We start from the raw sequence: 15,000 nt of genomic DNA on the forward strand, positions 1-15,000 counted from the left end.
CTTCATACACACCAAGCTGTAGGATGCTGAACTCTCCCTCCTCTCCCCCCTCCACCCTCAGCTACATAACATCCTGGACATTGGACCCACAATGGCCGCCTGCACTCTCCACCTGCACACTTGAACACTTGCACACTTGTACACTTTACAACTTGGTGTTGTTGTCCTGAAAACACTAACACTTCTGCTGCTCTTACATAACTTGCACCACTATGCCACTTTCTTTATTATAGGTCAAACAGTATTTTATAGTATTTTACAGTATTTGCACTAGTATTTTATTGACTGTCTATGCACAATTTGGACAAAATTTTGCTGCTCTTATTTTTCATTATTATATGTGCCCTCTTATTTACTTATTTACTTACTTTTTTTTGTTTACTTGAATGTTATGTTTGTCTGGGACTTAAAATTGGTCAAATATGTCTTGTCTTCACCAGGTGGGATAGTGAGAAAGCGTAATTTCGATCTCTTTGCATGTCTAAGACATGTGAAGAAAGAAATTGACAATAAAGCTGACTTTGACTTTGACTTTGATACACACCCTACACACACACACATACACACACAAACATGGACACTCCATTTAAGTCATCCACTGCCAGGACTTCTGCGGAGAGGATGTTATTCGAAAGAGAAAAGGTACTGAGGTAAAATTGGCGGCAAGGCTATTTAGCTAAACAGATGTGGGAGGGCTGTGAAGGTCTCCTGCCAGCTGACACAAAAGGTGCAAAAAGCATTTCCCCCTCTTTCTTTCTCTCGCTCTCTCTCTCTCTCCATCTCGGCACCCTGGCAAGCAAAGAAAAGACCCAGCGCAGTGGCTCATGCTGTGCAGCCGAATCATGAGGAGTGATGGAGACAGAGGGATGAGGAGAGAGAGGGAGAGGGGGGATTACAGAATGAGTGAGTAGGAAAAAGAGGGGTAAAAAGAGAGGGAAATAATGATAGGAACAGAAAGAGAGAATGAGGGGAAACTATATTGAGAGAGAGAGAGAGAGGCCAATGAGCATGCACTAACCCACTGAGCCAGGAGGGAGAGGAATCAATGTTTGTTGTTGTGTTGAGATCAGATAGTCTTTGTTGGCCACATCTGAGTCAATTGTTGCAGCCATGGAATGCCAAGACTCATTGACTTTGAAGAACGACATCCACTTAGGCAGTGTTCATTACCAGCCAATGCTCACATTGAACGTGGACTGGCTGTATGACTAAAGTACCCGTAAAGATAACAGTTTAGCAAACTTTTCCAAACTCACTGTCTCAGCACAATTGTGAGGTACTCAGTGGGCTAATTTCCTGTAGTGTGTTTGTATTTGCGGTAGAGTTAAGTACTTCAAATGATTATGATGCAAGCTATTTATCCATTAAAAAAGAATGAATAGCACCCATTACACACTGTATCCTCTCTCCCTCTCTTCCTCTTTCTCTCTTCCTCTCTCTTCCCCTCCCTCTCTTCCTCCCTCCTGCAGACACAGATCATTCTCATGTTCCACCTTGCCATCAGCAAGGAAAAGTCTCACCACATTCAATCAATGCTACTGTAACAACCAGGCCTTTTTTTCTAGAGTAGTGATTTTCTGAAGCTTTTGTCCTTTATTTATTTCTTTCCCCGATGTTCCGATTCAGAGCGTGGCGCTGAATTAAACATTAAAACACGCTATTAAACATTAAAACAGTTTATTGTGAAATCAAGACGAAAATATATTATGTGACTTTCATTTTTATACTTTAATGAAACAGGAAATCATGGATTACTGCTTGAAAGTTCAAAAGCACTCTGAAGTTGAATATTTGAATATGAAAATTAAATTTTTATATAACTATTTTTTACGCATCTTTACCAGTAGTGCTAATAAAGAGGGAGAGTACTGTATGTGTGTGTGCACATTCCTATTGTGAAATCGGTGTCAATGGAGACCCCTCTTCACTAGTTAGATCCAAACACTGACATCTACTCAATATCGGAGCAAACATGAGCGTGAATGTGTCTTCTCTCAGCACCGAGCGGTCTAGTCTGGAAACGAAAGGAGAGAGGGATGTGAGAATGGCCAAATACTCACAAGTACTCGGACACATGTCAACACACACACACACACACACACACACACACACACACAAAATCCACAAACTCACAAACAAAATGCACAAACTCACAGGCACACACACACATACACACACATACGCTCACAAACAAACACACACACACACACACACACACACACAAAAAAAAAAAGCACAACCACACAGGCACACACACACACACATACACACACACACGAACACATACACGCATACACACCCTACACACACACACATACACACACAAACATGGACACTCCATTTAAGTCATCCACTGCCAGGACTTCTGCGGAGAGGATGTTATTCGAAAGAGAAAAGGTACTGAGGTAAAATTGGCGGCAAGGCTATTTAGCTAAACAGATGTGGGAGGGCTGTGAAGGTCTCCTGCCAGCTGACACAAAAGGTGCAAAAAGCATTTCCCCTCTTTCTTTCTCTCGCTCTCTCTCTCTCTCCATCTCGGCACCCTGGCAAGCAAAGAAAAAAGACCCAGCACATGCGGTGGCTCATGCTGTGCAGCCGAATCATGAGGGTGATGGAGACAGAGGGATGAGGAGAGAGAGGGAGAGGGGGGATTACAGAATGAGTGAGTAGGAAAAAGAGGGGTAAAAAGAGAGGGAAATAATGATAGGAACAGAAAGAGAGAATGAGGGGAAACTATATTGAGAGAGAGAGAGAGAGGCCAATGAGCATGCACTAACCCACTGAGCCAGGAGGGAGAGGAATCAATGTTTGTTGTTGTGTTGAGATCAGATAGTCTTTGTTGGCCACATCTGAGTCAATTGTTGCAGCCATGGAATGCCAAGACTCATTGACTTTGAAGAACGACATCCACTTAGGCAGTGTTCATTACCAGCCAATGCTCACATTGAACGTGGACTGGCTGTATGACTAAAGTACCCGTAAAGATAACAGTTTAGCAAACTTTTCCAAACTCACTGTCTCAGCACAATTGTGAGGTACTCAGTGGGCTAATTTCCTGTAGTGTGTTTGTATTTGCGGTAGAGTTAAGTACTTTAAATGATTATGATGCAAGCTATTTATCCATTAAAAAAGAATGAATAGCACCCATTACACACTGTATCCTCTCTCCCTCTCTTTCTCTTTCTCTCTCTCTCACTTTCTCTTCCTCACTCTCTCCCTGTCTCTCTTCCACTCCCTCTCTTCCTCTTTCTCTCTCTTCCTCTCTCTTCCCCTCCCTCTCTTCCTCCCTCCTGCAGACACAGATCATTCTCATGTTCCACCTTGCCATCAGCAAGGAAAAGTCTCACCACATTCAATCAATGCTACTGTAACAACCAGGCCTTTTTTTTTCTAGAGTAGTGATTTTCTGAAGCTTTTGTCCTTTATTTATTTCTTTCCCCGATGTTCCGATTCAGAGCGTGGCGCTGCGGCAGATCGGCGAGTGTGATGTGCCCTCACATTATATTATCTCGGAGGGCCATCATCTGTGTGCTCTGCTGGGTGCTACTGTGTGAGGGCCACGGGACCCTCCACTTATCCGCCCCATCTCTCTCTCTCTCTCTCTCTCTCAAATTCAAATTCATATATCTGCTTCATCTCTCTCTCTCTCTCTCTCTCTCTCTCTCTCTCTCTCTTTCTCTCTCAAATTCAAATTCATATATCTGCTCCATCTCTCTCTCTCTCGCTCTCTCTCTTTCTCTCTCTCAAATTCAAATTCATATATCTGCTCCATCTCTCTCTCTCTCTCTCTCTTTCTCTCTCTCAAATTCAAATTCATATATCTGCTCCATCTATCTCTTTCTCTCGCTCTCCATCTCCATCTTTAGTTCACTCTCTTTCTCTCTCATTCTATCTCTCTTGCTTCCTCTCTCTCTCTTGCTTGTTCTCCATCCTCTTCCTCGCTTGTTCTCCACCCCCCCCCCGCCATATCCTTCTCTAATCATCATTCTATCATTCTTCACATTCCCTCTCCCACGCTATATTCCCACGCTACACGCTCTTTCTCAATTTTTACTGTACAGCCGTCTGTTCTACTCCTCTGTCCCCTCTCTCAGGGGTGTGGATTTGCAGATGTTCTTTGTTAGGAGCTCCATTTTGAATTTCCCCTGGGGATCAATAAAGTATCTATCTATCTATCTATCATGAACATCTCTGTGCCAATTAATGAGTGTTGACTGAGTGTGTGGTGGTAATGGGATTCATTATGTGGGGGTTTTGCAGCTCCATGTTAAACCACGAGGGAGGTTATTTACTGTAGCCATATACTGTCTATTGCCCCCTGAGAAACAGAGAGGAAAGAGAGAAAAAATGAAAGAATAAGAGAGAGAGAGAGAGAGAGAGAGAGATACTGTAAAGAATAAGAGAGAGAGAGATACTGTAATCTGTTTGTGTCAGCAATTTTGACGCTGAGGTGCAAATGGAACACTTGTGTCTCCATAGAGGTTCTTGTGGTACTTTGCATGTTTGTGTTATATCATTGTTTGGCCGTTGTGTGTGTGTGTGTGTGTGTGTGTGTGTGTGTGTGTGTGTGTGTGTGTGTGTGTGTGCGCGCGTGCGTGTGTGTGCTTATTGTTTATGTTCAAAGCCAAATGGTCTCCTTTCGTGCTCCTTTTGCATTCATGTATGAGTGTTTCATACAGTATGCATGACTAGCACACTGCCTTTGCCATTGACTTGGAATGCAGTGAAACACACACATAATCCCTATCATTTTCACACGCACACACACACACAAACACACACAGATAAACACACAGTTTGTATGTCTGTGTGTGTGTGTGTGTGTGTGTGTGTGTGTGTGTGTGTGTGTGTGTGTGTGTGTGTATCGATGTGTGTGTCTGTGTGACGGTAATATTACTTTTCCTATTCTGTTGTTAATCCAGTGCAGCCGCTCAGCACCACCATCCGGAGATTAGGCTCTAAACTGCCTGCTTCACGCCTAGCTACGTCACTCTTCCATGTCCCCCTATGCTAATCTACCTGCATTAAGCCCCAGTCATCTCTTAATGTCACCTCAGTCTGTTGCTGTGTGTGTGTGTGTGTGTGTGTGTGTGTGTGTGTGTGTGTGTGTGTGTGTGTGTGTGTGTGTGTGTGTGTGTGTGTGTGTGTGTGTATGTGTGTGTGTGTGTGTGTGTGTGTGTGTGTGTGTGTGTGTGTGTGTGTGTGTGTGTGTGTGTGTGTGTGTGTGTGTGTGTGTGTGTGTGTGGTGTGTGTGTGTGTGTGTGTGTGTGTGTGTGTGTGTGTGTGTGTGTGTGTGTGTGTGTGTGTGTGTGTGTGTGTGTGTGTGTGTGTGGTGTGTGTGTGTGTGTGTGTGTGTGTGTGTGTGTGTGTGTGTGTGTGTGTGTGTGTGTGGTGTGTGTGTGTGTTCTGTGACTGTCGGCTTATTAAAACCAGCTACATCTTCTTCCTCCGGTTCCCCCCTTCAGCCCACCAACCTTCATCCCGGCCAACCTGGCACGGCACTGAATATATTTACCTTTGCGTTCTGAGGCCTAATTTGTGGCAGCTCACCAAAGCACACACACACACACACACACACACACACACACACACACACACACACACACACAGAGGCAGAGATTACAGGGTGCAAAAGTAGTTCTTGGCCCGGGAGCAGGTGTCTCCTGTTCCATCTGGTTACGGCATGTCTCTCTCTCTGCTCTGCATGCGTACCATATCATCTTTACCTCTGATCTAATTAAAGCCGAGTCACTGGGTGCCCTCGGCTGCACTGGATGGTATTCATTTTTCATTTTATTTCTCTTTTTTTTTTTTTGTCCTGAATGCGGAGGGCAGCGTTCCAGAAATCTGTGAGAAAGGGGCTGCTGATGTGCCTAAAGTGCCTATTGATCGCAATGTAATTACTGTCATCAGCATCAACTCACGCAACGCCACTGAAAGCTACGAAAAAGTTTCATAGACACTTGCCCATGGCTGTTACTGCTTTGGTGTGTGTGTGTGTGTGCGTGTGCGTGTGTGTGTGGTTGTACGTGGGAGTATACACAGATGAGGAAAATATATTACCTTATCTGTCAGACACAAGATATGAACTCTTAAAGGCATTGTAGGGATATATTAGTTTGATCATCTAAATACTAATTCTCTCTCTCCCTCCCTCCCTCTTTCTCCCCCCCGTCTCTCCCTCCCTCCCTCTCTCTCTCCCACTTTGTCTGTCTGTGTAGGAGCTGGCCGAGCGTCTGAGGCACCAGCACCACATGGAGCTGCAGTCTCTGCGGGAGGCCCATAGGCACAACATCGAGACGCTCAAGCAACAGTCCGAACAGGAGCTGCAGACACTCCGCTTCGAGCTGGAGGACGAGGGCAAGGCCATGCTGGGTGAGATGCACACACACACACACACACACACACACACACACCAACCACTGATACCACACTCCCACTGATACCACACACCAAGACACACACCAACCACCGACACACACCAACCACCAATATCACACTCACACACACATCAACCACCGTTACCACACACATAGACACACACACCAACCACCGATACCACCGATACAACACACAAGACACACACCAACCACACTCGAATGTGTCGAAAATAGCACAACTTGTGTTGCTTTTAACACATCTCTATGTCTATATAGGGACAACACAATTTGTGTTGTTTCTAACACATTTGTTTTAAGAGTGCACCGACAGAGACCAACTGCCGACACAACACACACAGAGACACAAGGGGTTCAGTGCTGGTGGTGTGAGATGAAACAATGTTCCTGATGATTCAGGAACAAATTGCAATTCTTGACACAAATGGTATATTGTCACAGTTATGAAAAATTGATGCTTTAAAGTTGTTGTTTCACTGTAACTGACCCTTGGACACAATTTGCATGCTTCCTTGCCTGTCTCCTGGTTTGTTTCAATAGCAAGTGCAATTTCTCAAACCACATCAGTGCTATATTCCTTTGGCATAGCACTGAAATAGATGAGACTTCTCCTAGACGACGTGCACATCGTTTCCGACCGGCTGACTGCACCATATTTCCTGATCCCTTAGTCTATGCTCGAGATGACTCGACTTCATCACAGGATGTCTCCACACTCAAGTCAAAACAAAGGGCACAGGCCATTAAGCCCATACTGTTTAGTATGAGGACTCACTAAGTGTCTCCAGTGGTGGTTTCTCCTGGGCTCTAGTCCCAATGAAGAGCCAAGGTCACTGCAGAGACTTTGCTGCTAATACATTTGGTTTGGTGCGGTGCGTAGAGAGGAAGTGGAGGTATCTGTGATTAATGAGATTTCATTTTGAAAGCGCCGGGCGCCGCTCATCAGGATTTAAATAGAGAAAGCTCTTTAGTCTCTCCGTCCTTGCATTCTGAGAACTGCAGAACTGCTTTGCACTCACTTGTGGACACACACACACACACACACACACACACACACACACACACAAAAGTATGTACACACTGTACTTTGCATACAACTTGACTCTCTCTCTCTCTCTTTCCTTCTTTTTTTCTTTCTTTCTTTGTCTCTCTTCTATCACTTTGTTGCATGAACACACACACACACACACACACACTCACCCTTTCACAAGCACACACAGTCACTTTTGTGTGAATAATATATTTTGGTATGATAATAACTTTTCAAATCTAGTTCTCTCTCTGTCTCCCCTGCCCCACCCCTCTCCTCTCTACTTCAGCCTCTCTGCGTTCAGAGCTGAACCACCTCCACGCCTCGGCCATCGAGCACATGCGTCAGACTCACCAGCAAGAGATGGCCGCCGCCAAACAGGAGCTGGAGAAAGCCATGGAGCAGAGCAGGATACAGGTAGGACCCATCCACATACAGTACTCTGCAGATCAGACATGTAATACACAGGTATGACCCATCCACATACTCTGCAGATTAGACACATAACACACAGGTATGACCCATCCAGATGCCCTACAGATCAGACAGATTCAAATACATAATGCACATATTTAAGCCGTGGAGATCCTCCAGGATCCTCTCTGGATTCTCTACTCCAAACCCAGATTATAATCTAGCCAGGAATTCTGATGTATGGAAAACATCTTTACAGACATTTTTACAGTTTAATAAACAGGGTACCAGCAATGCAAAATTGAATGTTTTAATTACACCCATTCCCATACCCATTCCACAAGTCAACGCGTGCCATAGCCAGTAGCCTACAGAGCACTGTAGCCACATTTAGTGAACACCATACACACACAATGTATATTGAGACTATCAACATTACTAGATGTAATTCAGACATTACAGATAACAGCATGTAGGTGCATCTGACCCACAGTATCAGGAGCAGCCGCCCGATAAGCTAATAGCTTTTAATTCCAGTTTAGCTTTAGCGGGACGGGATTGCAGAGATGCAGAGAGATTAGCATGATGTATGAACACTCCCCATGCTGATACTGCACAAGTCCAAGTTTCAGTGGGTGAGAGTGAAAATTGCAAGTTTGACAAACTTAGATCCCCGCTGAAGTTTATGGAAATGAAAGCGGCAGGGTGTCCAGGGGACTGGCTATACCCGGGTGTCTCGGCGATGCGTCGGGCCGCAGCAGTGGGCAGTAATTGTGCTGAGCGGTGTACTGTGTTTTAGTGTTCTGTCTGTCCTCGCCTCCACACAACCACCCCCTGGTGAATTGAGACTTGTACAGTCCTATGAGTGCTGTATCCTGTAGGGGCTAGAAGATGAGCCTACACACACACACACACACACACACACACACACACACACACACACACACACATACACACACACTCTCTCTCTCTCTCTCTCTCTCTCTCTCTCTCTCTCTTTCTTCAGTTCTTTCCAGTGTGCTGTCTCATTCTCTCCACATCACACACACACACACACACACAGAAACACACGGGCACACACACACATATACACACATATACACACAGAAACACATACATACCCACACCATCTTATCATGCTGTCACACTCTACCTTTCCCTGCCATCCCTCACTGCCCCACACACACACACACACACACACACACACAGGCACACTCCACACATACTGTAGGTTCACCAAGAGAGCACATGACACCCGGCAGCAAGATTTATTTAAGATTTGCTGCAGACAAAGTGGGGGAAATAAAATCCCACGACACTGGGTCTGAAATGAGGTGCTGCAAAGTTGTGCATTTTAACAATTCTACATTCTCTCTCTCTCTCTCTCTCTCTTTATATATTATATATATACATCTATATATCTATCTATCTATCTATCTATCTATCTATCTATCTATCTATCTATCTTTATCTCTCTATCTAGCTCTCTAGATAGGCATGTCCATTTCAAATGAAATAGTGTCGCATAAAGCATACACAAATATACTGTGTTTCTCTCTCTCACACACACACACACACTTTCTTTCTATATATATCTGTATCTGTCTCACACATTTGGCCTCATGCAGCAATAATTTAAATTTATCTTAAGTCCTCTCTTACAGTAACTTTCTATCAAGAGAACTCAACAAAAGCTCTTAACAATCCAAAGTTGCTCTTACCCTGGTGGGCTGCATGATAAATCCCATTTACTCATTGATTGGAAGCGTGTGGCTGATTGTTTGATATTAACATATGTCACACCGCCTAAACTCTATAAGACAAGCGTTGTACCATGTGCAAGTTTTCCATGTTTTGCTTTGCACGTGTAAGCTCTAAACTACATTCCCTGCCAGTGGTGCATGCGTCTGCACATCGGAGTATCTGTATGTATGGACCCTTTCAACAATAAAAACAAAAACAATGCTTGAACGTTCTATTTGGGCCCCAATCTACTTCCTCTGCATTAAGATAACATATGGAATGTTAAAACGGAAGTCTTGTGGGGCCAACTATGATGCTGATAATGGAACTCTCTTGAAAGGGTCTATAAGTATGTAAGCCTACCTTTGCAGTTCTCTAGCCTACACGCTAGACTACAGCCTACACGCTCAATTAATCAGTCACTGAGTTTAAAATAAAATGTCTATGGTGTGCAAATTCACAGATTTTTATTTTTATTTTAAAGGTGTATAGTTTTCTCTGCCACTTTATAAGTGTTTCACTCCTTTTATAAGTGTTCACTCCAGGTAGCGATCATATCCTATGATATGATCGCTACCTGCTGATAATCTAATTATTTATGATTCATTGAAGCATGAAATAAACCAAACTTTCTATAAGTGAACAACATGACAAAATCTGTTTGTATATATCGTTTCTTGTATAAGGCCCATTTGTCTTTCTCAGACCGTGCAGATCTTTGTGGCATTGGGGACATAGTTGTGTTTTTGCAGAGTCATTGCGGAGATGAGCTCAGTAGGGTGTTTTTGCTGGTGATTTGGGGAGTTTTTTTGAATTTTTTTGAATTAATATACTCGATTCACTGTATCAGTGAGTAACTGTGCCTGGAGAGACAAAAGTCCATTCAAAGCTTTGAAAGTGTCTGTGTGTGTGTGTGTGTGTGTGTGTGTGTGTGTGTGTGTGTGTGTGTGTGTGTGTATGCGCGTGCTGCCATTTTATTTGCCAATGTTTGGCCTTCGCTGTCAATGAGTAGCTGACAAATGAAAGTCAGACTAAAGTCAGACTTTAGTAAATGCAGGAGGAAGGTTTTCCTTATAAATGTCAGCTACCAGCACACTGGCCTTCTGCTACACACTCCTACTTTAAAAGACGCTGTAAGCAATGTTATTCTGCAATGTTATTCATTTGTGCTAACTTATGCCACTCTTGGGCGCTGTTAGAGTCCTGCCTTTGGTGTGCAGACTGCATGCAAAATAATTGGCATGCGAGGATGCTGGTCTCTTGAAGTTTCTGATTAGTTGACACATTCATACCGATGTTCAGTTTGAAACGTGTTCAGACTTGCTGACTGACTTGCAGAGTCCAGGACTCTCTATCTTTCCCATTGCAGCATCAGCAGTATTTTAGCGATACAGTGATTTATTTTAGTGATAGCGCAGTCACGATGTGCATCTTATTATACATTCCTGATATAGTCACAGAATCATGTGCGAGTTTGACACATACATTATTACCCAAAGTAGACTTAACTAACATCTCACTGCTGTAGTTTTGCTCCAGATGTCTGGGCAGAGGGTGATGTTGTGGTGGTCATACTGTGTTCTGATATTAGGAAGTGATAACAGGGAACTCTGCAGTGTTCGGGGGCGGGGGGGGGGGTAGTTGTTGGCCAGCTCTCACATATAAATCACACTAATTAATGCTCACGACCTCTGACCCCGTGCTCATCGCCCACCTTCCACATCCAGATGTGTCCCCGCAGGAGTGGATGACTCCCGTTAGCCGTGCAACAGCAGGGTCAGAGGGCACGAGTTAGCGTTTGCCGCTAGCAAACAACCAGGATATATGCACATACTGTCTGTTCATTTCCATTGTTGTTGTTCTCTCTCTCTCTCTCTCTCTCTCTCTCTTCATCTGTTTTTTAGGGAGAGCGCTTTTTTGTTTTTAAATGGCAAAGACTGTAAGCAGCACATCAAAGCAGCACCAGGTTGTCTGTCTCCCCTAACTTCAGAGCTTTTTTTGTTCATCTTTTTTCCCCTTCTTTTCTTTTGTCACATAGACAAAATATTTTGCAGCAATACAGAAAAGATCTCCGTAAGCAGTGTTTCAGAATCTGAATTCCTACATTGTGTGAAAAGACAAAGACATGGGAGGGGGGGGGGGAGAGACAGAGGAAGAGAGAGAGAGAGGGGGACAGAGAGAGAGAGAGAGAGAGAGAGGTGTGCCTGGTGTGCCTCTGAAGCTGTGGCTCATGTGGAAAGAGGGGAAGCTCCTGTCATGCGCATTTTTAAACAGGCATCATGCAGGGAAGCAAAGCTCTTGTATCATCACCATGTTTCCTGGTTATTGCAGTTGTATCTGCAGGGCCCTTTTGACCTTAATATGCCACGCTTATGCTGTGCATAGACGTACCCACACCCCCACACACACACACACACACACACACACACACACACACACACACACACACACACACACACACTCTCTCTCTCTCTACCACACATACAATGTTAACATTTGAACTGAGGGAAACATGATTTAAAGCCATATGTGACTATATGTTTGGGAGACTTGTGTTTGTGTGGTAGCTTTTTCGAGGCATAGTGGATAGAGCAATTTCCAACAGCACACACACACACACACACACACACACACACACACACACAACACACACAAAAACTCCCCATTGGGAGTTTATAATACAGCACCAAGGTTGCACAGTGGAAACCCAAATGCAGTAGTGGCCTCAGAGGCCCCAACAGCAAAAGGGGCCAGGTTATTTACAGTCTAAACAAATCCATAGAAGTGCTTACAGTATAACAATGCATGTGCACCAATCTTGTTTAATAGAGCTCAGATCAGGGTGATAAAAACACCAGCATTGTTCTTCATACAGAGAGCCCACAAACTGAGGAATGTATTACTGCAATGAATTGTACTGATGGAAACACTGAAAATGTGTTGGCCATATATAATAAAAACCTAAGAGTTAAGTTCAGAGCTACAATGGAAGTGCCAAGGTTTAGAGAGGAAACCAAGATGTAAAAAGAGAAAGCGATTATTAAGTATTTCTAGAACCTTCTTTCCATCTGATTCACGTGATTCACGTGGCCCCTGCTGTCTGCTGGAGGTCCACTCTGTGCTCTTGTGCGTGTTCTGTGCATAACCCCCTCACTACACAGGTGTGATGATGATCACCTGTTGTTTAGAGGCAGGATTTACTTTCTCTCCTTTGTTCCCCAGGAGGTGAAAGCTCTGATCTTTTATAACGCTAACACTACGCACCATTTGAACACTTTGGTCAAAAGCACCCTTTGATAAGTAAGCGCACTGCCATCACTCTCTCTCTCTCTCTCTCTATCTCTCTCTCTCTCTCTCTCTCACTGTCAGACATTTTCAAATACTAATAGGTCAGGGGCCATGGTTGTGTTTGAGGCATGGTACAAAGCAAGGTGGTTGGCGCCGTGCTGGGAAAACACTAGAATATTCCATCTGTGCATGTAAATGAGAACCTACTACTCTCTCTCTCTCCCCACTCTGTCTCTGTCTCTCTCTCCGTTTCCATCTCCCTTTCTCCCTGTCTCTTTCTCTCCCCCTCATTTTTCTCTCATTCTCTCTCTCCTCTCTCTCTCGCTGTCTCTTTCTTCCCACATCCCTCACTATCTCTCTGTCTCTCTTTCTTTCTCTCCCTCTTTCTCTCTCTCGGTCTCGCTGTCCCCTTTTACTTAGTGTTAATTGCCCTCCTCTGAGAAGGTGGTGGCCTTGGCTGGTTAATTGCCCTCCTCTGAGAAGGCGGTGGCCTTGGCTGGTTTATTAAACCGTGGAATGAAGGAGAAGGAGCCGCAACAGCTCCATGGAGGTTTGTTGGTAGTTGGTTTGGGGGGCTGGGGGATTGCAGTTGGGTCGGTGGGTACATGTGTGGGTGGTTGGGGGCCCATTATGGTTCAGCACCACTTCTGCCCCCCACTTAGCATGTGGTGGCCTCCTGACCTCCCGAGGGTGGACCTCAGCGAGCTCAACGACTCAGTGGGTTCATCCACAGTAGGCTCTCTGTGTCCTGACCACCGCCTCTGAGAGGAAGAGGGCTGGAGAGGATGGAGGGGGGGATGTGAGATGCTGAAAAAACAGACCGATTGAAAGGTTTCCTGTAAAGACAGATGGAGAGGCAGCTAGGCAGAGAGACAGACAGTCATCTTATTCGCAGAAGAGTTGATTGACAAAAATGAAGAACAGGAAGACAGTGGGGGAGCCAGACCCCTGGCTGTGCTCTTCTACCTAACGTGTCTGTTTATTTTCACTCTGTAACTATTCCTGGATCTCCCCACTGCTAAAGCACACACACACACTTACACACACACACACACACACACACACACACACACACACACTCCAACACACACACACACACACACACACACACACACACACCACACACAGTGACACTCAAAAACACACACACACACACACACACACACACACACACTCACAGCGACACTCCAACACACACACACTCACAGCGACACACATACTCATAGTGACACTCCAACACACACAGTGACACTCAAACAGGCACACACACACACACACACACACACACACACTCACACACTCAAAACCCCCTAGAGGCTGATGCTGGTTAATTCTAATGCTACTAGGCAGACAGGGCTTAGACTGAAGCCTGCTAATGGCACCCTGTTACTCACAACGCTGACTCACGGCATGTGTTTACACATGTGGACCGCTAAAAAGGCCCTCTCCTTTAATGGGGCGTGTGCACACGTTAAGCAGGGGGCGGTCTCATCACATCACGCCACGTCACATGCAACGCAAAAGATGACTGAGATGGCTAATTGCTGTTACATTTACATTTATTTATTTAGAAGATACTTTTAATCAGGGGTGCCCAATTTCTTCCCCGTCAAGGGCCAGAAATGAATTGGGATGGAGGGCCGCGGGCCAAATCTAAATGTTCAAGTTGTGGACTATTACATTGATGTATTGCATATATGTGCAAAATGTACATTCTATGAAAGGTAGACTAATTTTTAAGAAGTAAAAACAGTACTCGTTACTGTGCTTGTCTTTACACTGTGTTTACAGTACTTTTATTAATACTGTTAAATGATTGAACATCCATATGGCTGTTTTAAGTAGTAGAAATATACGGTGTATCTGAAGCAATCAAAATCTTTGAAGAAAAGCATATGGAGCAATTCTATGTCAATTCTAATTCTATGAAGAAAGTTATTTCCATCAATATGAATGAATAATTAATATAAAACACAACATTGACACATTCTTCAGAACAATCTTTTTTTTTATCCAGTACTGGAGACATATTTAAATGGACACCATATTTTTTTACCAAAAAACGTTTTGTGTAGCACAACGTGTTTCCATAAATTCAAAGTTGAACACATATTAAGGAATAATAAA

The 15,000-nt window shown here is 44.2% G+C and overlaps 1 protein-coding gene across 1 annotated transcript in view; it reads left to right on the plus strand.

Moving 5' to 3' along the window:
- The window catches only part of fam184ab (family with sequence similarity 184 member Ab), a 132,419-nt gene that overhangs the window by 92,864 nt on the left and 24,555 nt on the right, over nt 1-15,000 (plus strand). The window contains exons 12-13 of the mRNA XM_048250057.1: nt 6,222-6,375; nt 7,718-7,845. Coding sequence (XP_048106014.1) covers nt 6,222-6,375; nt 7,718-7,845 — 282 coding nt within the window. The remainder of the gene's footprint in view (nt 1-6,221; nt 6,376-7,717; nt 7,846-15,000) is intronic.

This window comes from Alosa alosa, chromosome 8 (assembly GCF_017589495.1).
Source record: "Alosa alosa isolate M-15738 ecotype Scorff River chromosome 8, AALO_Geno_1.1, whole genome shotgun sequence".
In the NCBI taxonomy this organism is placed as follows: Eukaryota; Metazoa; Chordata; class Actinopteri; order Clupeiformes; family Clupeidae; genus Alosa; species Alosa alosa.